This window comes from Spermophilus citellus, assembly GCF_964194105.1.
Source record: "Spermophilus citellus genome assembly, chromosome: 13".
NCBI lineage: Eukaryota > Metazoa > Chordata > Mammalia > Rodentia > Sciuridae > Spermophilus > Spermophilus citellus.
The window spans coordinates 77,293,080-77,317,570 of NC_138193.1; the positions used below are offsets into that span (position 1 = coordinate 77,293,080).

The 24,491-nt window shown below is 37.4% G+C and overlaps 1 protein-coding gene across 3 annotated transcripts in view; it reads left to right on the forward strand.

The window, feature by feature from the left end:
• Nucleotides 1-7,745: 7,745 nt before the first annotated feature.
• The window catches only part of FBXO11 (F-box protein 11), a gene marked incomplete at its 5' end in the record, with an annotated part of 88,872 nt that continues 72,126 nt past the window's right edge, over nt 7,746-24,491 (forward strand). For 2 of the 3 annotated variants that reach the window (XM_081264063.1, XM_081264064.1), the window contains one exon: nt 7,746-7,971. In XM_081264063.1, coding sequence (XP_081120189.1) covers nt 7,746-7,971 — 226 coding nt within the window. Of the gene's footprint in view, nt 7,972-8,063; nt 8,367-24,491 lie in introns of those variants that run through there. The other variant, XM_081264065.1, reaches the window with a different exon arrangement.

Genomic DNA, 24,491 nt, shown 5'->3' on the forward strand with positions numbered 1-24,491 from the left:
ATCAGTTTTCTACCAGGTACAGTGGCACATGCATATAATCCCAGCTACTAGGGAGACTAAGGCAGGGGGATGGCAAGTTCAAGGCCAGCTTCAGGATCTTAGTGAGACCCTATGTCAAAATAAAAAGGACTACAGATGTAACTCAATGGTAAAGTGCCCCTGGGTTCAATCTCTAGTATCAAAACCCCTAAACATCATTCTCCAACTACTGTTAGTGAATTTAAATTAAATTGGAATAGATTTCCCCAAGAGATATCTGCAATGTACACCTTAGTAAGGATATAGTTGACTTCCATACAACATCATTGTCATCCCCTCACCAACTTCATTTTTTTTTCTAGGAAACTACATTTCTTTATCCAGCTTACACCACCCAAAGCAACACATGCAAGTTTCATCCATCCAAGAGAAATTCATGAATAAGTATAAGGCCCTATTAATTATAAAGAAACATGAGGAGGTTTTAAGTGGTAGCGTCTACAATGATGTCTAGATCATTCCCAAGTGTTCCTTTTTTCTCTTCATTTTCTTTCCCCATAATTTGAATATTTCTATTTCTGTTTTGAGCCTTGTGTTTCTGGTCTGGAAGCACAATGCTGGATTGATCCTATTATGGTTTCTATCTAATGACACATCTTCCTCTCCCATGTGTGAACATAACATCCCACATTTACACTAGGCAACCCAGCAGTCCACACTTCCAGACGGTGGATGTCTTCCAAGGATTTCTTCATCCACAGCAGGAACCCAAAACTTTTAAAACCTTATGACACATCTGCTACCATTGTTTCCTGTTTAGAACTCCTTAGGTCTATTAATCCTGCTTCCAAGACCCTCTTTTCTAAAATGTGTATTGGCTGGATAATCACTCTCAACAGATTCCCTAATCTGAAGTTGCTATTGATGTTTCCACAGGCCGTAATCTCGAGAGAAGAGACATGCTCTGACATGTCTTCTTCCTTTAACTTTTGGATTCTCTAGCCTTTGAGTAACTTATGCTACTGTGTGTATTACTTTGTGCCATTTCTTTGTCTATTCCTATTCCATGTGTTTCGATCATTTACTACTTTCAAGGAGGCCCAGATGAATGTTTAAATTTCAACCTGCTACTTAAGTGGATGCAATTCTTTCTCTAACACAAACCTTCAACTGATGGCTTCCCCCCGCTCTAAACCTATGCATTTATTTCTTGACCTATTCCATTGACTCTTTCTTGAGAGGTTCTGATAGTGAAAAAACATTAGGGTATTCTGGATCTATTACAAAATTCCATTATTGCTTGAGTAGAGAATTCTGTACAGGTCTTCTCCCATCAGTCTCATCTGTACCCATTGTTGTCCTGCCTCTTTCCTTTGGTGGTGTTTTTTCCTGTACCTTGTTAAAAATTGTATAATCTTATTCATTTTCTAGGCATATTTCCTTATAAGAGTATACCTGCTTCCCTATTACAATATCCATGTAATCTTGAAATTCATCCCTGAAATACCAGCATCAGAAATTTAAAAAAAGGATAACAGTTTACTGAGTCTTTACTATGCACCATGCACTATTTTAAGCATTTTATAGGTATTCATTACTTAACTATCATGACAATCCCACAAAATGAGGACTGTTATCATCCCATTTTACAGACACAGAAATAAGCACAGAGGTTGAGGAATTTGCCCAAGGTTAGATAGCCAGTAAGTGGCAGAACTCTCTCTTTGTCTCCCACTCACATCTGCACACATTTCTGTCACCTACCAGGATTTCAATAATTGGACATACTTTTATTGTTTTGGCCTCGTCTCTCTCAACACTTAAAATTGGTTCTTCTTTTAAAAAGCAAAAATAAAAATTTATATCCATATATCACAGCCCATCCTAAATTTTGAACATAATTAATTTCTTTTAATAGTACTGTGTCTGCATTATTCCCTAGGGAAGAGTATTAAAGATAGATTCCATAATTCTTTAAAGATAACCCCTATTATGAGTATCACTGAATTGTGTGCTTACCAGGTTTTCCCACACATACATTAAATTTAAATCCTTAGTTCCAAGTTAATTTTCACTACCTAGCTGATAAAATATTATCTGAGCATGTACTAAAGAATGACTTTTTACAGCTTAGTGAGATAAGTCATTCATACTCTAACGAGGATATTTTAAACAGAGCTGGTTATTCCTGTAGGGAACCATATTCGGATCAAACTAATTTCTTAAATGACATAAAAGGAGTGAGCAGCTTCGAGGTGTCTTATGTAACTGACTGAGTGCTGATGGCTTGGAACTAGATGATGGAATGACAGAGGAAAGGGAAGATGAATCTTTGAAATGGCAAAAAATATAATTTAAAAATCATAGTAAATATCACCTGCCAGGTATTAAAATGATTAAAGAGCTTATTTTCTACACTCCTATTGTGATAGGTTTTACAAACAAATAATTTTAAGTACACTAACCTGTTAAGTACCAGTAATTAGTTCAGGAAAACAAACACAAATGTTCTTGAAGAGAGAGCAAACCCTGAGGGAATTCAGGCCTCTGAAATTATGCTAAGAGTTACTGAAATAATTCTGGAAGACTCCTACCCCAAATAAAAATACCCTTTAAATTTTTCTTCTGTTTTCTCTTATATATATAACTTCCATGATAGCTAATTGACAGGATTACTTGCTAATAAGACCTGGTAATAGATCAAACTGGCTGTAGTATTTTGGGTTTTCACCAGAATTAGGCATCTATAATACCCGTGAATGGAAAAAACACTGGATTGACAGAGAATAGTTTTGCTACTAAGTAGTATAATGGAATTTGGTTTTGCCATCTCCCTTCTTTGGACTTTAGTTTTCTTGTCAAATACAGAAATGAGATTACATGATCTCCAAGGCCCATTCTAAAAACTCCCAAGTTCCACAATTTTTTTGAATATTCTTTTATACATGGACACAATATCTTTATTTTATTTATTTATTTGTATGCGGTGCTGAGGATTGAACCCAGTGCCTCACACGTGCTAGCCCAGTGTTCTACTGAGCCACAACCCCAGCCGGAAGTTCCACAATTTTAAGATGGCTTTGAACACGTTTGCACAAACAAGACTCTAACATTTAATCCTGTGAAATAAACAAAAAATATGTAGAAAGTGGCAATATGGGAATAGCATAATATTTTCTTAAGTATCTCCCCATAGATCCATTGTTGTTAGTTTCTCTCTTGTACTTCATCAGCCCTCATGGTTCCAAGAAAGGAAGCAGAACAAATCTGGAAAAGGACATAGTACATATAGTACACATAGGAAAGTTTCTGACATATAAGGGGAAAAATTTGCCCTTTGTAACCCTAGAGGATGATGGAAAGAAGAGGACAAGGAAAAAGCAAGACCTAGTGTGCTTTCTTCCCCTCTCTGGGTGGAATCTAAAATTGAATATATGTAGTTGACATATTAACATAAATAATGAGGAAAGTCAAGAGCTGTGGATAATGGTTTGCTTTTCTGGGAATTCCTCTGAAAGGTCAAGACCTCTAGGAGCTCTTTTTTTCAGTTTGACACCATACTTAATATGACACAAGGAAATCAATGCAACAATGGAGAAGTGAGATGGTCCAACAAGCTCAAAGCAAGGCCCTTGGTTCATCAATTCCTAAATGAAGTATCTGGAAAATCCAGAAGTGCCCATGGGTCTCAGTGAGAAGATAAAGTGGCATCCAGAGGATCAATGGCCTTATGGAAACCTGGGGTCAGTAAATATGTTGTAGTGTGTGGAGGGGGGAAATGCCTCAGTATGGACTTCAACAAAAAAACTATGACACTTCCGAAGGACAGAAATAACCAGTTTTACCTTTTTTTTTTTTTTAAAGGTATATGGATTGAACCTAGGGCCTCATACATGCTAGGTAAGCAAGCCCTCTACCACTGAGCTACATCTCCAGGTTCTTTATTTTTTTATTTTGAGACAGCTAAATTGTTCGAGCTGGCTTCAAACTTAGGATCCTTCTGCCTCAGTGTCCCAAGTTGCTGGGATTACAGGTGTGTGCCACCACACCCAGCCTTTTTACTTCTGAGGCTTGCAGCCCTACTCTTAGACCATATCAGCTACTACATCCTAGGACAACATGGCATTTAAGGCTTAGATTCTCTTCCCTCGTGCCATGTAAGCCTCTGGGCAATTCCCAGCCCACTAGTCGCTATGTAAATTTTAAAAAAGTTACTCCCTTTTTGAAGACACTTTACTTTCATCTTCAGAAAACTGTCAAAATAGAAAAAGAAATGTCATATTACAAGAAGTCACATTTACTGCCATTGGCCAGAGAACTGTCATAGTAGGTTTAGAAATTAGGATATATACAAAAGACACCCTCTATACCTTATACAACAACTCTCTTCCCCCATACATATTTTGGAATAAGGAGAGAAGAAATAAAATCTGAAAGATGATATTTATATAAAACAAATTGGATAAGAAATTCCTGACATACAAGAAGGAGACTTGTATGGACTTGAGGTTAAAAAATACAGAAAACAAACAAGTTACATTTTCTTTGTACATTTGAATCAGAATACAAACTCCCTATGCCATTTATTTTATCAATATTTCCCATAGCACCTCACATATTATTCATTCATGGAAGGAACAAATAAGTATTTGAATATAAAAGTAAAATTTTAGAAAAATCAAAAATACGGACACACATTGTAACTAGTATCATGTGACTTTCCTGTATTTTTATTCCCCCTGTATTTTTATATTTATTTGAAACAAATGTAAAACTGTGTTTATTTGCACCTAGCCAAACAACCATAAACGTTTGAAGCTCTTCAAGCTGTTTTTTCTTTTTTTTTTTTTAAATAGGTGTCCTTTTCAAGTATGTTTTTGAAAAGGAAACCTGGATTAAGTTTCTCCATTTTCTGGACCAAGTACAGATCATCTCAAAAACACAGAACTTTATATCAGAGAAAATATTTGGAATTTGTTTTTTTTGGAATTGGCTAACTTCACTTAGCATTATCTTCTCTAACTCCATCCATTTACCTGCAAATGCCATAATTTTATTTTCTTTTATTGCTGAGTAATATTCCATTGTGTATATATGTCACTTTTTAAAAAATCTATTCATCTACTGAAGGGCATCTAAGTTGATTCCACAGTTTAGCTATTGTGAATTGTGCTGCTATAAACATTGATGTGGCTGTGTTCCTGTAGTATTCTTTTTTTAAGTCCTTTGGGTATAGACAGAGGACAGGGATAGCTGGGTCAAATGGTGGTTCCAGTCCCAATTTTCCAAGGAATCTCCAAACTGCTTTCCATATTGGCTGCACCAATTTGCAGTCCCACCAGCAGCGTATGAGGATTCATAGTGGCATAGGGAGGGGAACATGGGAGGACTAGAGGAAGTCTAGACAGGGCAGAGGGTAAGACAGGAAAGGAGGGGGCATGAGGTTAGAAACAAGGATGGAATGTGATGGACATCATTATCCAAAGTACATGTATGAGGACACAAATTGGTGTGAATGTACTTTGTATACAACCAGAGATATGAAAAATTTGTGCTCTATATGTGTAATATGAATTGTAATGCATTCCACTGTCATATATAAATAAAAATAATAAAAACAAAACACAGAACTTTAAAAAGTTAGAAACACCATTATATAGTACAAAATAAGTTCTTACTTAAAATGAAGTGGAACCCTAATGTCTAGAATGATGGAAGTAATTTGCCTAGAGTCACATATCAAATCTGGGACTCAAACACACTATATGATACTGGCTTACATCTCTTGTGCCTCTCCTTCTATCATGCTTTTAACAATTATCTGTCTCAAACCCAGGCAGCAATTGATGAAACTCAAATGAGAGAAAAAATCACCAATAGAGCTGAAAACCAGAGAATCGCGAAGTAAGCTCATAGTTTTACCACATCTTTAGAAAAAAAAAAAAAAGATAAACAAAAGAGAGCAAAGAGAATTGAGAACAGCAGCTAAGGAATCAAAACCTGTCTTCCTTGGGGAGAGATTATGCTGAGGGGACCAGATACAAATACTAAAGATAAAGCCTCTTGGGGTTTTTCTTTTCTTCTGAGTTTGTGGGTGTGGAATCTAAGTGTTACTGAAATAATTCTGAAAGAATCCTACCCCAAATAAAAATACCCTTTAAATTTTTCTCCTGTTTTCTCTCATATATAACAAAAAAGGAAAAAAGCAAATCACATAAAAAATCTGTCTCAACACATTTACTTTATTTCTTCTCTCATATATTATCTTCTCGAATAGTACATATAGACCATTTTTTCAAAAACCAAAGCAAACTGACCAAAGGTCAAAACCTTCTGAAAGCTTAGATGACTATGATTAAGAGTCAACTCCAAACTTCGGTTACCAACCTCAAAGCTCGGCTAAGTAGATCTCAAAGATTTGCAAGTACCCTCAGCTGGGCTAAAGGGCACAGAACCTCTAGCGCTCCCTACAGCTCATATTTTAAAACTACCACCCCAGAACACCGGAGTTATCAAAGATTGGCTCCCTCGCTCCACTTTTTTCCGCTTAAAAAATCGGGGGTTGGGGGGGTGAAACGGCGAAATGAAGGATTAATCACTTCTCCCCATTACATCAGCAGCCCCCGCCCTTTCCTCCGAGTACCTCCTCTCCTCAAACACTCGCTAAGCACTGGCGCTCCCTTCGCCTACCCCCAGCTCTATTATATGCCCTGATACCTCCCTATTATCACCCGCCCCGACACACTCCCCCTTCCCTCTTTTCCCCTCCTCGGCGGGGGAGGGAGGAAACCCAAGAGAGGAAACAGGGCGTTGAAGGAAGGGACTTCGCGATAAGAGCAGAGGTTCCATTGGCCCGAAGGTTGTATGGCCGCTTCCCATTGGTCGTCTGGCCGGAATCCCCGCCTCCAGCATTGCCCGCCCATTCACCCCTCCCCCCCGCCCCGAGGCCCTCCCCCGCGCCCCTGGCCAGCCCCGCGGCGGGGAGGGACCGACTGGGCGAGAGTGAAGGCTCCGGCGGTGTCAATGGCTCCTCCTGCCACGGAGCAGCAGCAGAAGCAGCAGCAACGGGGCTGAGGAGGAGGAGGAGGAAAGGTTCCTTTAAGGAGGAGGAACGACGACGCCTCTTTTTCCCCCAATCTCCTCCCTTTACACTCATTTCCCCTTCGCCGAGGAGAGAAGGGGGGAGGAGAGAGAAGAGGCCGAAGAAAGAAAAAAAAAATTCCTCGCAGAAATCTCTTTCAGGGGGTGTGGGGGGGAGGAAGAGGGGAAAAAAAAGAGCCGGGCGCCCCCCGCTCCCTCCCTCCCTGTTCTCCCTCTCTTCTTCTCCTTCTCCCTTCCTCACCCGCCCGCCCACTCCCCCCGCCGCCGGAGACGCCGCTCGGGAGTCGGCGGGACCCGGGTCTGTCTCCTCGGCCGCCGCCGCCGCGCTTCGTCTCGGGATCCCCAAGCGGGCGGACGCCCTTTCTTTCTTTCTCTCCCTCTGCCCGTCTTTCTGTCTCTGTCCCTCGCGGCCGCCCCGCCCGGCGGCCTCGGCCTTCCCCGTGCGCCAGGCCCGCCCGGCCGTCCTCGCTCGGGCTCAGTCTGTCTCCCCGGCCTTTCTCTGGACTCGGGGTCCCGCTCGCCCCCTCCGCCCACACCATCTCCCCTTCCCCTCGCCCCTCTCTTTCCTCCCCCTCCCCACCCCCTTCTCCTGCCCCGGAGCTCGCTGTGCGTGTGCGCGTGAGTGTGTGTGTCCCTCCGCCAACGCCGCCACCTCAGCCCGGCAAATGAACTCCGTCCGAGCCGCCAACCGGAGACCCAGGCGAGTGTCGCGGCCGCGCCCGGTGCAGCAACAGCAACAGCAGCCACCGCAGCAGCCGCCGCCGCAGCCGCCCCAGCAGCAGCAGCCGCCGCCGCAGCAGCAGCCTCCGCCGCCGCCGCAGCAGCAGCCTCCGCCGCCACCACCGCCGCCTCCGCCGCTGCCTCAGGAGCGGAACAACGCCGGCGAGCGGGGTAAGGCCGCTCTCCCTCCCCGCCGCCCGCAGGTTCGGGCGCCTGGCCGGCCGGGCACGGCGGACGGGAAGCTCGGGCGGGTGGGGGCGGCCTGTGCGCTCCGGGGGTGGGAGACGGAGGCCGAGCGGAGGCGGGTCCCGTGGTGCCGCAGTGTCAGCCCGGGCCCGGCCGGGCCGTCAGGAAAAGCCGCGGCTTTCTGTCTCTCCTGGGCTCTTGCTCAGGCCGCGCTTTGTTTGGTTTCGGGGACTCGGCACCCTCCACCCCCACCCCTCCCTGGGGCTTCTCGCCTCGCCTGCGGACCCCGTGGGAGTCTGTAGGTGGCTGGAGGAAAGGCTAAGGGTGGAATTTCCCCCTTTTCTGCCGCCTTCCACGGTCCGATCTCCCCCCTTCTGTTGGTAGGTGGGGGGAATGGCTGGGAGTGATGGGGCGGTGGGGTTGGCTGGGGAACTTGTTTTCCCCTTTTCTCTCTCTTCGCCTCCCCCTTCCTGTGGAGGAGGGGGAGAGGGGATCCGAGTGGTCCGTGGTGTTGGCCAGGGAACTTGTTTCTCCCGGCCCACCCCCACCCCCATCCCCGGTCACGGGGTAGGGGGAGCAGCGACTCCTCTTCCAACCCCACGATGTTTGCTGCGTAGTTTGTCTTTAGTTATAGAACCTCTGGGAAAGACCCGTTAAATCGAGTCCTTTAGATAAATAAATATAGAATCCATCGGCCATTTCCACCCCCTCCCTCATGTGCTGTGCAGTTACCCTTCCGCTCTGTCGGCACCCCCTCGATTTTTGTCCCCTCGCTACCCTTCCACGCCGCGGTGCTCCCCTCCATCTCCTAGTGGGGTTTGAACACCCCTTCCTTAGAACCGGCCTCTTGGGAGTGTGTGTGTGTGTGTGTGTGTGTGTGCGCGGGCGGGCGCGCGCGGGCGCTCGCGTGTGTGTTGTGACCAAGGCCTAGTGAAATGTGTCATTTGGACCCAACTGTGCAGCACTGTCTGGTAACCACCATTGTCTAAGGGCTGAGGCTCCCCGGGGTTGGATTCCTGCTTTAGCAAAAATAATGTTCAGCTTTACTTGCATGATATGATTATTTTGGGAGGTTTGTGAAATAGAGGTGCTGCACCTGGATCTCTAAACACAACTATTCTCTTTATTAATTAGCTGCTTGCAGTGGGGTGGAGGTCAATACCGTATTTTTTGTGTATGGTTGTTGTTTTAAGGAGGAGAATTGTTAGGAGACATTTTGCCTGTTTTAGTTGCCGGATTAAGGTTAATTTCACTTGCGTTGGTTGTCACATCCCCGTTGGTTAAGAGAATTAAAGGCATTTTTAAAATTATACATTCTTTCCTTAAAAACTGTTTCATTGTTTTGATCCAAATATTTAACCAGTGAAGATGTTAATCTGAAAAATAGTTTATAGGTTTTACTGTAGTCACTGTTACAGATAGTCTTTTGAGAAAACAGTTTGCTATATGTTGCTTGAAAGATGTTTCAAGCCAGTTAGAAGTCTTGTGCAACATAATTGGTAAATATGTTTTAATGATTCTTTGATGCGTTTACTAGTTTCTTGGCATATTTTAAAATTTTGAGTCTCATCATTTCCTTTCACATATATCAGAGTTCTTCTGGTATTCCATTCAAATTTTCAAGTCTCCTTCTAGAATTACTATTATGTATGATCATATATTAAAGTGTTTTTGAGAAAACAATGACAAAATTGAAATGCTAGCATTTAATATTAAGGATTCTGCTACTATAGTAAGCTTTTTCAAGATGTGATTTGTTAATAACATGAGCACTGAATCAAAATATTTCAGCCAAACTTAATTTACTCCAGTTGTGTATTTTTTAGATGTTTATTCTGCATCTCCATTTTGCAGTTTGTGTGTAATTTCAAACCTGGTTCAGGTGATTTTTGGACAGTTTTCTTCAAAATTATTAGCTACTGAACTCTTTGTACTTAAATTGGAAGTGATTTGGTTGTTGGTAGTAACTAACTAGTGGTAGTTTTCTTTTTAATTGATATTCATAAACTGACAAATGATGTTCATGAATCAGAATTTCAGTATGTACCTAACCAAGTGGTAAATGAAATTGTACTGTAGGATTGTTCCCTTGCTGAAGCCAGGAGGTTCTGGAGGTTCAGTGTTGGCACTGAGGGGAACTATTTTCCCTGATTAGCCTTCAGGGAAAATAGTCTCTCAAAGAGCAAGTAAATGGCCTTAAAATGAATTAAACATTAAGAAAAATTAAAAACCTAAAATAATCAAAGTTTTGCAGGCCTTAGTTAAAATAGACCATTTTTTGAAAAATTGGCATTTTGATTACATTTTTAAAATAGGAAAGTCACATAATGTTCAAAAGTTAGCTAAGAAGAACATTATCTTAAGTTTTATGGAACATACAGAATATCACTACTTCTAGTTTGGAAAAGAGGTTTTGTTGTTGGTATTTGTTTAAGAATATGCTGGATTTAATTTGATAAGGTTATTAAGGAACTAAAACTAAAACAAGTGTGTGCCGCCGCCCCCCCCCCCCCCAAACCTTTTACTAACTCTTGGTGAGTATGTAACTCTTGCGTTAGTCTTGGATAGAATTACATAATAGTGGTACAGCCAACTTTCCGGTAGGAAATCAAAATGAGACTCACTGTTTTAAGGTTAGTTCAATATATTTAAAATCATGTGCTTTAGGCTTTCAAAGAAAAATTTTAGCACCCTAGTTTTTAGCTGCTTTCTCACCCACAGGTTAACTGGAATAAAAGCTTAATAACACTTTTAAATATATTTACATATACATAACATATTTGTGTTGCACACACAGACTTTCTCTTACATGTTATACCAGTGTTTGAAGAGAAAGAAACTAAATATTGGCCCGGGTATTTCATGGAATGTTGTCTTCACTCATGCTATCTTAAGTGGTCTGTTTGTTGTCTTAAGACTGAATATTGATCATTAGCTTTCTTAGACTTGAGTTTGGGGGGCTGGAGATACAGCTCAGTGGTAAACCACTTGCCTATCATGCATGAGGCCCTGGGTTCAATCGTTGACAGCACCACAAGAAAAAAAAAAAGTTTCTGAGTTTCAGATTTCACACCACTTTAAACTAGTAGAAAATAGTTTGTGTTCCATATGGTCACAATTTGGTAATATATTCCATCAGTTAATGAAACTGAAAGTAGTGTGGTATTGGGTCTATAATATTTGTATATTTTATATATACACACACACACACACACACACACACACACACACACACACATATATTTTTGGTACTGGAGATTAACCCAGGGGGGCTTAACCACTGAGCCACATCCCAAGCTCCACCCACTTTAAAAAATTTTATTTTTTGGTGGTGGGGGGGGAGGGCTCACTGAGTTGCTTAGTGCCTCCTTAAGTTGCTGAGACTGTCTTTGAACTGGAGTTCCTCCTGCCTCGGCCATCCAAGCTGCTGGGATTACAGGCACAGCCTTAGCCACCATGCCTGGCTTATTTTGTATTTTTGATACATGAAAATTGTACATATTTATGGGATCCCATGTGATTTTTTTCAATACATGTTTACATCATGTATTGTTCAAGTTCGGGTAAGTGCTATCTGTCTTCTCGAATATTTATCATTTCTCTGTGGTGTGAAAACATTGAAACTCCTTTTTTCTAGCCTTTTTGGAGTATGTAAGGCATTATTGTCATTTGTAGTCACCCTACTATGCAGTAGAATACCAGAACTCATTTCTCTTTTCGGTGTCTTAGTACCATTAACCAACCTTTTCTCTTTTCCTTCCCTCAAATCTGCTCAGCTTCTAGTAATTACTGTTCTACTCTCAACTTCTATGAGATCAACCTTTGTAGATTCCACATATGAGTGAGATCACGTAGTATTTTTCTTTCTGTGCCTGGTCTATTTCACTTAACATAATGATGTCCAGTTCCATCCATGTTGCTAAAGAAATGACAGAATTTCGTGCTTTTTAATGACTGGATAGTATTCGTGTGTGTGTGTGTGTGTGTGTGTGTGTGTGTGTGTAGCATATTCTCTATCGATTCATCAGTTAATGGACACTTAAGATTGTTTCCATTTCTTGGCTATTGTGAATAGTGCTGCAGTAAACATGGGAGTATAGATGACTTTTTAACAATGATTGTTTATGTACCCTTGTTTTGTTTTAAAATTCTAGAAGGATTTAGCTTTTGCCACCTGTTCTCAGTTTAATTTCTTTATCCTTGGAATCTGTTTTTTAAATTTTTTTCCTTAGAAGTATGGGCAAACTTAAAAGTGTGCTGAACTGCTATGTAGTAATCAGTAGTTTTTAGTTAAAATTAATTTATTTGAATAGATTATAAATGTATGTAGTTTAAAATTTGAAAGTCCCTTTCTTTTATCTACTTACAGTTATTAAATTCTTTTTTTTTTTTTTTTTTGGATGGGGGACTAGGGATTAAATCCAGAGACATTTTATTCCAAGCCCTTTTTAAGACAGGGTCTCATAGTGCCTGGCATGGTGGCATACACCTGTGATCCCAGTGACTCAGGAAGTTCAGGCAAGAGGATTAAGAGTTCAAGACCAACCTCAGTGACTTATTGAGGACATAAGCAATTTAGTGAGACCCTGTCTCAAAAAATAAAAAGGGCTGGAGATGTGGCTCAGTGATTAAGCACCCTTAGGTTCAGTCCCCAGTACCAAAAAAAGAAAAAAAATGAAAACAGGGTTTCAGTGAGTTGCTTAGGTCCTCACCGAGTTGCTGAGCCAACTATTAAATTCTTCTACCTGGAAGCAGTCACTATTATTAGTTTTTCATTCTTTATGTTTTAATAAAAAATAAAATTTGAGTTCTGAAAATAATCTTTGCATGGAAGATTTTGAAAATAGGTGTAAAAATTTTTTCTCTAATTACTGGGAAAGCATAGGACTGTTTGAAGTGCTGAAAATTTAGTGATGTAGTTTGAGAAATTTGGCAAATATCATATATTAACAGATTTGGCTATAAACTTGTAGTCTGAAACAATTATAGAGTAAATCAGTCTATGTCCTATATTTGTGGGATAAAAAAATCTCACCTATGACCATGGAATTCTAGAATTTCTTTCAGAACATATAGCATTGCATAAAATATTTCTGATGGAGCTACATATTCATATTATGTGAATAGCTAGTATACTTGTTGGTCTTTTAAACAGGTAGCCTAGTTAATACGTTCCATGGAATTGTACTAGCTTATGATACTTTTAGATTCTTACACTGCTCATAAAATAACCTGTGCAACCTTAATAGAGTAGTTCTGGACAAGAAACATGATTTTCCCTGTTTAAGAATTAAGTTCTGTGGGGCACTACTCTCCCATCTGGTGGCTTAATCTTCAGAATGTGTCCTATGAGAGAAGTGTATTTAAATTTTTTTAATTTTTTTCAGCAAAAGAGAGCCTGTTTTTCAGAGCATAGAAATAATTTGAAGGATACAAATTGGGTACTATCAGTGTTAATGTTGAAGTTCCTCTGATCAGGCCTAAAGGCTGTCCTAGTACTGCTTTTCTCTTTACTTGAAATTCTGGCAAACCCACAGCAAGGCTAACCAGCTTAAGAGAACTATCAGGTAAGGCAACAACCAGCAGTATATCCTGACTTCTTAGGCCTCCCTTTTCCCCTCTTATCAACCCACTTAGATTTGGCAGAATTCAAGAATAGTGAGTATAATCATTAGTATCCATGGGGGATTGATTGTAGAACACACACATACTCACCAAAATCTGCAGACACTCAAGTCCATTACATAAAATGACATGGTACAGAATTTGCATATAACCTCTGCATATTTTCTCATATGGTGCAAATCATCTCTAGATTACTTGTAATACCTAATACTATGTAAATGCCATGTAAATAGTTGTTACTACATATATTGTTTAGAGAATAATGACAGGGGAAAAGTTTTGTACATGTTCAGTATAAACTTTTTTTTACTCAATATTTTCAATCCATGATTGGTTGAATTCTAATGTATGAAACCCATGGACACAGAGAACAGGACCAGATATGTTTTCTCAACTTTTAATTTTTCTTATTTTTATTTTAACTCTAAAAATAACTGGTATACAAATGAGTTATTTTTAATATGAGATCTCTTTTTGCCTCCCTATTTATTTTTTTAAAAAATTTTTAGTTGTAATTGGACACAATATCTTTATTTTATGTATTTATTTTTATATGGTGCTGAGGATCAAACCCAGTGCCTTGCATGTGCTAGGCGATCACTCTGCTGATCCACAACCCCAGTCCCCCTATTTATTTTTAACTAACAAGTTACTCTTTTTTTTTTTTTTTAAGAGAGAGTGAGAGAGGAGAGAGAGTGAGAGAGAGAGAGAGAGAATTTTTTTTTTAATATTTATTTTTTAGTTCTCGGCGGACACAACATTTTTGTTGGTATGTGGTGCTGAGGATCGAACCTGGGCCGCATGCATGCCAGGCAAGCCCGCTACTGCTTGAGCCACATCCCCAGCCCAACAAGTTACTCTTTATTGTGTGTTTATCTTGTCTCCTATCTCTGAAGAATTATTCTGTTTTCGACTTTCCATCTCATTAATTTATTTGCTATTTGAGTTGCATTATTATTTTCCAAATAATTCTGGTTAGTATATGAGTTTCTTGACAAGGTACCGTTTCCCTCCAAATTTAGTTGTTATCCTCTGAAAATAAATTATGAAGACACAAAATACAAGGAATGAGACAATTGGGTAGTATGATACACAGAGATCTGAGCTAATTACCTGCTTGACATTGGGTAGGCAGTCTTAACCTCTCTGTGTTTCTAATCTTTAAAATTGGGATAAGACTTGCCTTAGAATAATTGTACAGATAAAAGGTAGTAAAGCACCTAGCACATGATAAATATTCAGAAAATGACAGCTCTTGAAATAATGAGGTTTTGGATCAACTGTATATAAAATTAAACCCAAGAGACAAAATGTGTGTGTTTCTGGTATATTCCGAAATGTAATATCTGGATGATTTGGTATAAACTTAGACTGATTTGTAACTGTAAATAAGTAGTCTTATATTTAATGAATTAAAATATTCTTTCACGGAAGAATAAGAAAACAAAAATAGGTATTTGGGATAATAAACATTTAACTGTTTCTGCTCTGTGCTAGAATCTATTCCAGGTAGTCACAGTTGTGTCATTTAACCCTTTCAGCAAGTCTGTAAAGTAGATGTTGTCATTCCTTTTTTTGGGGGGGGACGGGTACTGGGGATTGAACCCAAAGGCGCTTAACCACTGAGCAACATCCCCAACCTGTTTTACTTTTTTATTTTGAGACAAGGTCTTACTAAGTTGCTTAGTGTCTGGCTAAGTTGCAGAGACTGGCTTTGATTTTGCCATTCTCTTGGCCTCAGTCTCCTGAGCCAGTGGGATTACAGGTGTGTAACACTGTGCCCAGCTCATTTTTCTTTTAATGTAGTTGTGTATGGACAGAATGCCTTTATTTTATATATTTATTTTTAGTGTGGTGCTGGGGATCTAACTTAGTGCCTCATATATACTAGCAAGCACTCTGTTACATGCTATAGTTCCAGCCCCAGCTCATTGTTTTTTTTGTTTGTTTGTTTGTTTGTTTTTTGTTTTTTAACAAATTAGGAAACTGAGTATCCTAGTTACCTAGCAGTAAAATCCTTAGGAGGTAGCTGGAAAATTTTTCCAAATTTGATTTTGATCACCCAGTCACTCCATAAGCAAGGTGAGCTAGCAAAACACATTTGGTAATCTGTTTCCACCACTTTAAGAGGAGGGAGTACCTTGCCCTTACAGCATGTCTGTCTTCTGTCCTATCCCATCTATCACTTAGAGAAAGATAACATTAGTTTGATTCCATTAATTGTTGAATCATCTGAGTTCACATTTTCCAAGTAACCTTCTTATCATAGTATTGCCTCTCATGTAAATTTGTCTCAAGAGCCTACACTGATTGATCAGCATGCTTTTTCTTCCAGTGCCTTGATGAGATCACTAAGCACTTATTGTACAAAGAAGGGTTGATTTCCCTTGAATTACTCATAAGTTATGAGTAAAGGGTGTTAAGTCATTTTAGCTCATGGCTACAGATGGACTATTTGAGGAAGGGAAAATGTAAGTTAAATGATAGTGATAGATTTTATTAGTAATTTTGACTGGTTTGTGGACTAAATATCCTTCCTTTACCAGAGTTTAGTGTATTGTATTTGTAGCTTAGAGTTTTTATATGTTTGGTTAACATAAGATGTATGTTTAAATTTAATCCTTAGAAAGTAAAGAAATGAAACCAACTAACTTCCTTTATGTTAATTTATTTTGGCTTTAAGCAAATATCAAAATTATTAACTTTACTTTGAAAAACATATTAATTTTATTTTAAAACATTTCAAGTAAGAGTATGTTAAAGCAAGTGTAAGTTCTATATGTTTATTGCTTATTCTCAATTTCTAGAAATCCAACTGTTAAAAGTTTTGCTCTTTTAACAAATGGAACATTGTGGAATTATGTTCAAAAAAGGGGTAAATTATTAAAAGCAATTTTCCTATCTGGTGACTAAACATTAAAAACTATTAAGGAATAATACTTCCTTGTCTCATCAGAGAAAAGTGGCACTCACCAATTTTGTAAAGAGGTTTTTGTTTTCTCAAGTTTAGAAATTATTTGAAGGTTGGATATGGATTAAGAATCTGTACTTTAAATTACTTTTCTGGTAATGATGATAATCTCAGTTTAGCTATATACCTCTATAATGAGCAAGGAAATTCATTTTCCAAATGGCTGAGTTGAGTCATGTCAAAATCATTGTTGAAAATTTTTCTTTAATGTGGAATTAACTGGCTACTATGTAGGCTCAACCATTAGCACTGGTTTCTTTAGTACCATAATCTAGCCATCTGACTTGAATCAGATTAGTCTTTGCTGATTTGCCAGTTTTACTTGGGTGTAGGTGCTTTCTTGCAAGTATTCTAGTTTTGAGTGAGAATTCTTTTTCTATACTCAACCATTGGTTTTTGTATCTTGTATCCATAGTTTTATAACATTGTGTGTATACACAAATACATATGAATACTTGGTTTTATATAACACTGAAGAGGAAGGGTTTATGGTGCAAAGGAAGAGCATAGAGCTTTTTTATTCATTTGTTATATTTTGAAATAGGCGGGATTGGTGTATATATGTCAGTAGTAATTGTTTCTTACACAATTAATGCATCTTTTTTTTTGAAAAAAAAATAGGCTTTCAGGAGAATTAAAAGTGAATGAAGTTTCAAATTGAAAAGTAGGAGCCTTTCCAAGTTATATCATGGCAGCAAGGAAAGATCAAAGATAATTTGTTTGCAAGAAATGGGAAGAGAGGTATGGCACTATATTTTGAAATCCAGTATTTTTCATAAAGTGATTTTATAGTAAAGGAAATAGTGAAATCACTTGTTTTCTTTCTTTAATATTAAGGTCGGGTGTATGTTAAAAGTAGCCATTGAACTATTCACATTTGCTTATGAATGACTGGTAACCTCATAATCCTCTGAAAGACATGTGCATTTTTAAGAGTCTGAATATGATTACTTCTCAAATGTTAGTATTTTAGGCCCAGTTAAAGAGATAAGCTGTGACTTCATTTGTTTTCTTCAAGTTTTTTTCTTTTTTCTTTTTCTTATTTATTTGGTGCCAACGGTTTGAGGGGGTACTCAACCACTGAGCCACGTCCCCAGCCCTTTTATTATTGATTTATTTTTATGTGGTGCTGAGGATTGAACCCAATGCCGCATATGTGCCAGGCAAGCACTCTACTGCTGAGCTACAACCCCAGCCCATCCCTAGCCCTTTTTATTTTTGTTTTGAGACAGGGCCTCACTAAGTTGCTGAGGCTAGCTTTGAACTTGTGATTCTCCTGCCTTAGTTTCCCAAACCTCTGGGATTACAGGCATGCATCATTTTACTTTTCTTCTTTTTTTTTTTTTAAGTGGGAGAAAAGATGGAGAAAAGTAGAGTTGGAGCAGTAGGTGTGGTAGTATATACATACAGATCATTTGAATAAGCAGTGGTCATTTGAATTAGAAAATCTGCGTTTTATGTGTATATGGGCTATAGATGTAATTTTATAGTTAAATTATAGAAATTTTATTAATATTTTTTAAATTGAAGTGCACAAGTCATTGGTATACAGTTTGATGACTTTTCACAAAGTATACATAGCTGTGTAACCAGTGATATGTAGACCAGAATCCTAGAAGTTCCCTTTAAGGGCCTTCCCAGTTACTGTTCCCAGCGCCATCTTTCTAATTGCTTGGATTAGTTGTACCTGTTTTTGAACTTTATGTAAATCCAACTGCCCAGTGTGTACTCCCATGTGTCTGGTTCTTGCCCTTAATATTTGTGAGCTATATACATGTTGTTGCTGGTAGCTTTAGTTTATTCATTTTTTTGTTGCTGTTTAATATTACATTGTATGAATACACTACAATTTATCCATTTTACAACTTATGGGCATAGAGATCTTAGAGTTGTTTTTGCTTGGCTCTAAGACATATGAATATGGCCTTTCATAATTATGTTGCTAAAACCGTTGACTAGAAAGGATGATTCTGTTCAAAAAATCAGTACTTGTTTGGTTTTGTTTTTTAATTTCTTGATATGTTTGCTCTTCTATAACAACAGTTCAGTCTTGGAGCTAACAGTTAATCCACATAAAACAGTGTGGACAGTCATGTTCTTTTCTTTTCTCTTCTTTTGGCAGATAGCTACTTTTGATATTAAAATACACTAAGTTATCCTAAACACTTTTTGTGTGCTTTTTTTTTTTTTTTAAAGAGGTAGGATCTCACTAGCCTTGAACTCTTGGGCTCAAGTGATCCTCTAACCTGAACCTCCTGAGTAGCTGGGTCAACAGGTGTGCACCACTGTGTTTGGCTCATCTGCTAATAATTTATGTACAAATTTTAATCTTTTAAACTTTGGGAAAAGTTTTAGTAGGTTTCTTTAATTTTAATTGTTTTTGTAAGAATACAGTTTTAAAACCTGAGGAACGTTTTCCCCAGTGGTCAGAAAGTTTACCTATCAACCTTGTACACTTCAATTTTCCCCAGAGATTGCAAGTTATGTTGTTTTGAGGCAGGAGGATATCTTTTTTATGTTTAGGCATTAAAAAAAAAAATGGACTTTAGCATGTAATTCTGAGCCTTCATTCAAAATCTATTACTTTTGCTACCAAAATGGTTATAAATATTTTTGTTCATTTAAATTTGGAAACTTTCTTATTCTTTTTAAGCCTATCCTTTCAAACTCATTTAAAAATATGTACTAATTATTTGATCAATTATTTCATTTCATTTTTGGTTTTCTGCTTATCTTTGATTGCCTTTTATTATCTTATTTAAAAATTTCACCAAAAAATTGAGGCACAGTTTGCTTTCAAAGATGTTTTCCTAGTATTTAACCAGATCTATCCATTTCTGATGTGTAGGAGAAAGATGAAAAAGTGCCTCTGCTAGCATCCTTGATAAATAGTTCTTCAAGTAAAGGCTTGGTGCTAAAGTGCTCACGGCATATGAACTTTTAGTCTCTATGATTCCTTGAGAATATCAGACGGGGCTGTTCTTAAGGAACTACTTGCTTGAAATTGATGATATGGTATACTTATGTACAAAAGGAGGAAGATGTTTTAATTTCCATCTGCTCCTTCAGCACTTGGCAGTGCATTGCTAACAGTTGCTCTTTGTCCAGAAAAGCAGTGCAGAGAAGACTATTATTTTTATTAATTTACACAGTTCCATTCAGTAAATGTTGCCCTTACATTCGTGGGTAAGGAACCTGAGCTGGTTTTAGAGTGGCTCTTCCTCTGGTTTGTTTGTTTGTTGCTTTTAATTTATTTATTTTTGTGTATATGGTACTGGGGATCAAACTACATCCTCAGGCCCTTTTTATTTTTGATTTTGAGACAGGGTCTTGCTGAGGCTAGCTTTGAACTTGTGATCCTCCTCCTGCCTTGTCCTCTCACACCTGGCCCCACTTCTTGTTTTTTCAAAGGGATTAAGGGATTAATTAGGGGCTTTTTGAATAAGATGACTTCTGACACGCTCTAAGATTCTTTCTGCATTATTTAAGTTAGTTTAAATCAGCATGATTTGAATTTGTTAGTTATTATATAAACATAGTTCTTGTCTTTATAGAACTTAAAGCTGAGTTTAAATAAAATTGAAATCAGGATGAATTACAAATAAGCTTTATGGTACTGATTTTATTGTCCTCTCATTTTTTCCCTCATGCTCTTTTCTTGTAACAAGTAGAAGTTAACATTTCCATTGATCAGTCAATAGTGTATCTCCTGAGCCAGCCTATATTTTTCTGCCTGTGTCAGATACACATATATTTTATTAGTCTGTATCTAAATTTGTGTATCTCCAGGTATGTTTAAAGAACTGGACTTGCATTTGTTCCCTTGATCCTAGGCTATTTTGAAAACTAAAATTTGTTAAGAGCTTTCTGTGAAATTTTATTAAGGTGATTTGTTATGACCCCGTATACTCTGTCTTTTAATCATTTTTTGATTACTTTTTTGTCACACTTCAAGTGATTGAAGCAGAGTTTTAGCCCAACAATTAAGCTAAGTTTTCAAATTTTTATGTACATGATTTGAAAAGAAACATGTGCCCAACTAAAGAAATACTTGCAAAGTCAGGGTCATTGATGTAGTGCCCTTCTTTATGCTCATTGTTTTGCCCTTACATCTAGAAATTGGAGGTAGGAGGATAGGTTTATATTAAATTATATGTTGCTATATTCTAAGCACTTTGATTGTACTTAAAAAATAACACATAAGGTTTCTCAAAGCATCTATAATCTTATATACCAAATAACTAATTCCCAGGGTAACTTTATGAATCTTACTAATTCATCTAAATATTTCCATTGTGACATTTTACAGGAAACCTATAATGTATTTTTGTGTCATTGTCACTTGATTTGAGAACCTCTTACCTGAAATTTCTGTTGGTTGGAAAAACGGATGGGAGATCTGGATATAGGGAGCTTGACCAGGATATGTAAAGTTACATCTTTCGTGGGTCTAGAAAAATGTAAAGTAAGATATATGTTAACATACAAAATGAAACTAGGAATATATACTCTTGATTTGGTAAAATGTCAAAAAATTTTGGCAAGATATTAGGTAGTAGTATCTTGGGACGTACAGGTAAGATAATTTTTGTTACTCTTAGATCTGTTTGTTTTTCCAATACGGTATATGGAATTAGAAGGGGGAAGAAGCTTCATGACATTGGTCTTGGCAGTAATTTCATGAATATGACAACAGAAGCAAAAATAGACAAGTGGGATTACATCAAAGTAAAAAGCTTCTGCACAGCAAAAGGATATAACCAACAGTGAAAAAACAACCTATGGAATGGGAGAAAATATACAAACCTTATATCTGACTCAGTGTTAATCACCAAAATATTTAAGGAACTCCTACAACCCAGTAGCAGAAAAACTAGTGGCCCTATTAAAAAAATGGGCTAAGAACTTGAATAGATATTTCTCTGAGGAAGACACAAGTCTGAAAAATTGATGTCACTTATCAGGGAAATGCAAATCCAAACCACAATGAGATATTTCCTCATCTCTGTTAGGATGGTTGTTATCAAAAGAAGCAAAAGATTGGGAGGGCTAGGGGTGTGACTCAGTAGTAGAGCACATGCAAAGCCTGGGTTCAATCCAGAACATCATCGCACCCTTGGAAAAGGGGAGGGGGGTAAAGACATGTGTTAGGATATGGAGAATTGAAACCCTTGTACTCTGTTGATGGAAATGCAAATTGGTGTAGCTGTTATAGAAAACAATATGGAGATTCCTTAAAAAATTAAAAATAGAAATATTGTTGAGAATGTGGCTCCGTGATACAGTGATAACAGCACTTGCCTAGTATGCAAGTATGCGTGAGGTCCTGGGTTTAATCTCCAGCCCTGGGTTGGAGAGCTGGGTGTGTTAGACTTGTTATTCATTAGTTCCACTTATGAGTATTTATCCAAAAGAATTGAAATCAGGATCTGGAGGAGATACTGGCAGTTCCATGTTATAGCCGTACTACTAATAGCAAAGATGTGAAGACAACCCACATGTTTATTGACATAAGAATGGGTGAAGCAGATGTAAAAACATACAGTGGAATATTATTTAGCCTTTTAAAAGAAGGAAATTTTATAATAGGCAATGACATTGATGTATCTTGAGGACATTATGTAAAATAAGTAAAGTAAAATAAACCAGTCACAGAAAGATAAGTACTGCACGTGGAATGAGATTTCCAGCAGCTGGAAGGGAGGGGGCATTGAGGAGTTAATTAAAAAGCATAATGTTTCAATTAAGCACAGTAAATAATTTCTAGAGATCTGCTATAGCACTTTGTACATGTAATAAACAATACAGTATTATACACTTAAAATTTTAAGAGTGTAGAACTGGGAATGTAGCTCAGTGGTAAAGCCCTGGCTTGAGGCCTTGGGTTCAATCTCTAGTATTGCACCGAAAAAACAAAAAACTAAATCTCATGCTAAGTGTTCTTAACAAAATACAAATTAATTTAAAAGTTATAACTTAATAGTTTTGATTATTGGAATTCATACTTCTTGGTTGATGACAGTTCTATCATTTTAAATTTGAAAACTTAAACTTATGTTTTTCAATGCTGTATGTTTTAACTGCTTATTAATTTATAAATATTTTCAGTATATGTAGTCACAGTAACTTTAGGATTATAATTGGCTTAGATATTTTTTTAGGAAGTAAGTATAACTGATCATCAGAAAGTTCAGAGTAAAAACAAAATTTAGTATTTGGGACTTTGAGCCATGATTCTGTCTTTCCCTAGAATTCTTTTTGCATCAGGTTATGATAGTAAATATATACAAATATTTTGCTTACATCCTGGCTAAATGTTGGAAGATAGAAATTTAGTGTGTAAACAAACTGAATGGTTAGAAAAGAGAAATTTGTTGGTCATAACAAGTGACTCTTTCTTCTCCAGGATACCTGGTGGTGCAGTTTCATGTCTGTTAATAATTTTGTGTGGGGAATATTTTCCTAAAACTGGGTTTAGTTCTGAAAACCACTGTCAGTTTATGTTAAGGGAAATTGAACAGATTGCTAAGGAGAATTATTTCTTCATCATCAATTAAAACACATCCCTTACTTTCTAAGATACTATATAATCTAGGAAATTTTGGGTAAGTGATACCTAATATATTGGGGAATAATTAAGAACTTTTAAAAAAATGGGTCCTTGAAACTCAAATTTAGTGATTAGATTTAATTTTAACTAAGTGCTTACCTTGTGTGCAAGTTTTTAGGTTTCATCCCCAGCATCATACAAATTAAAGTGCTGGTGTGGTTTAGAGAAAAATCAGTAAAATTAGATTTTAGTTAATAACATATATTTAATGTTTTTTTAAAATACAGATTTTTGGTAGCTAAAGAAGAAATGAGCAGCAGATTTAGATAAAACTTATTGGAGCACTTATTGGTATTGTGTCAGTTGGGGGAAATATTCAGAAGTTGTGTTAGGTGGATGCTGTAACCTATAAAAACAGTGGTGTTTGCAAAAAGACACTTAATATGATTGTTTCCTTCAGCTTTCTCTTTGGACCCATGTTTGATTTGTTCATATAATTGCTAATTTACATAATGAGACTATTAAATATATTCATAGATGATAAATTGAGTGAGATTAAGTATTTGAAAAAACAAGAATAGGAATCAATTTAATTTGAGTAGTATTTTTAAAATAGGTGAATTGCATTAATTTGTGTAGAAACAAACAAAAGAGACTCTTAGAAATATCCAGCGAAGACTTAATACAGCAGATACGGGCTATAGTTGAAATTCTGAAATGTGATATTTGTGGGCATGGGAGTGTGTATAGACATGATATAGTGTAATAGCAATAAGATTTGTAAAAATTTTGAAAGGTTTAACAATTATATCTCTTAGAAATTATTAAATATTACTCTTAGGGACAAGCCTCAGGGTAACTTAATCTTTCACATGGTTGAAAGTAATTCTTAAAAGTGTTGCTCAAGTTATTTTGTATATGATTAAAAGAAAGCTGGAGAAAAAGAATTAAATTGTTAGATTGATTTGGAGTGGTGTAAGTAACAGTAAATTCTGAAATGGAGAGCTAACGATTATACAATTTTTCCTTTTAGTGGCAGCTATTGGTTCTAGATATTTTATCTTAGAGATGATGAATTAGTTAGAATTATAGAATGTTTAAAATAGAAGGAACCATAGTCCTAATTCTTAAGGTTTATTCAGTTATTCAAAGTGGGGTTAGAAATTAGAACCCAAGTCTCCTAACTCTGAGTCAGTGATAGTGGTGTTATCTTTTCTTGTTAATAGAACTTTATTTCTATTCATTTTTCGTTTTTAGTAAGTTTTTGGAACCTATTGATCTGATAAATGTTTCTGTAATTCCTCAGTTGGGAATGCTTGTCTTGTTTAACTGCTTATAGAAGTATGCAAGTAAAATTAT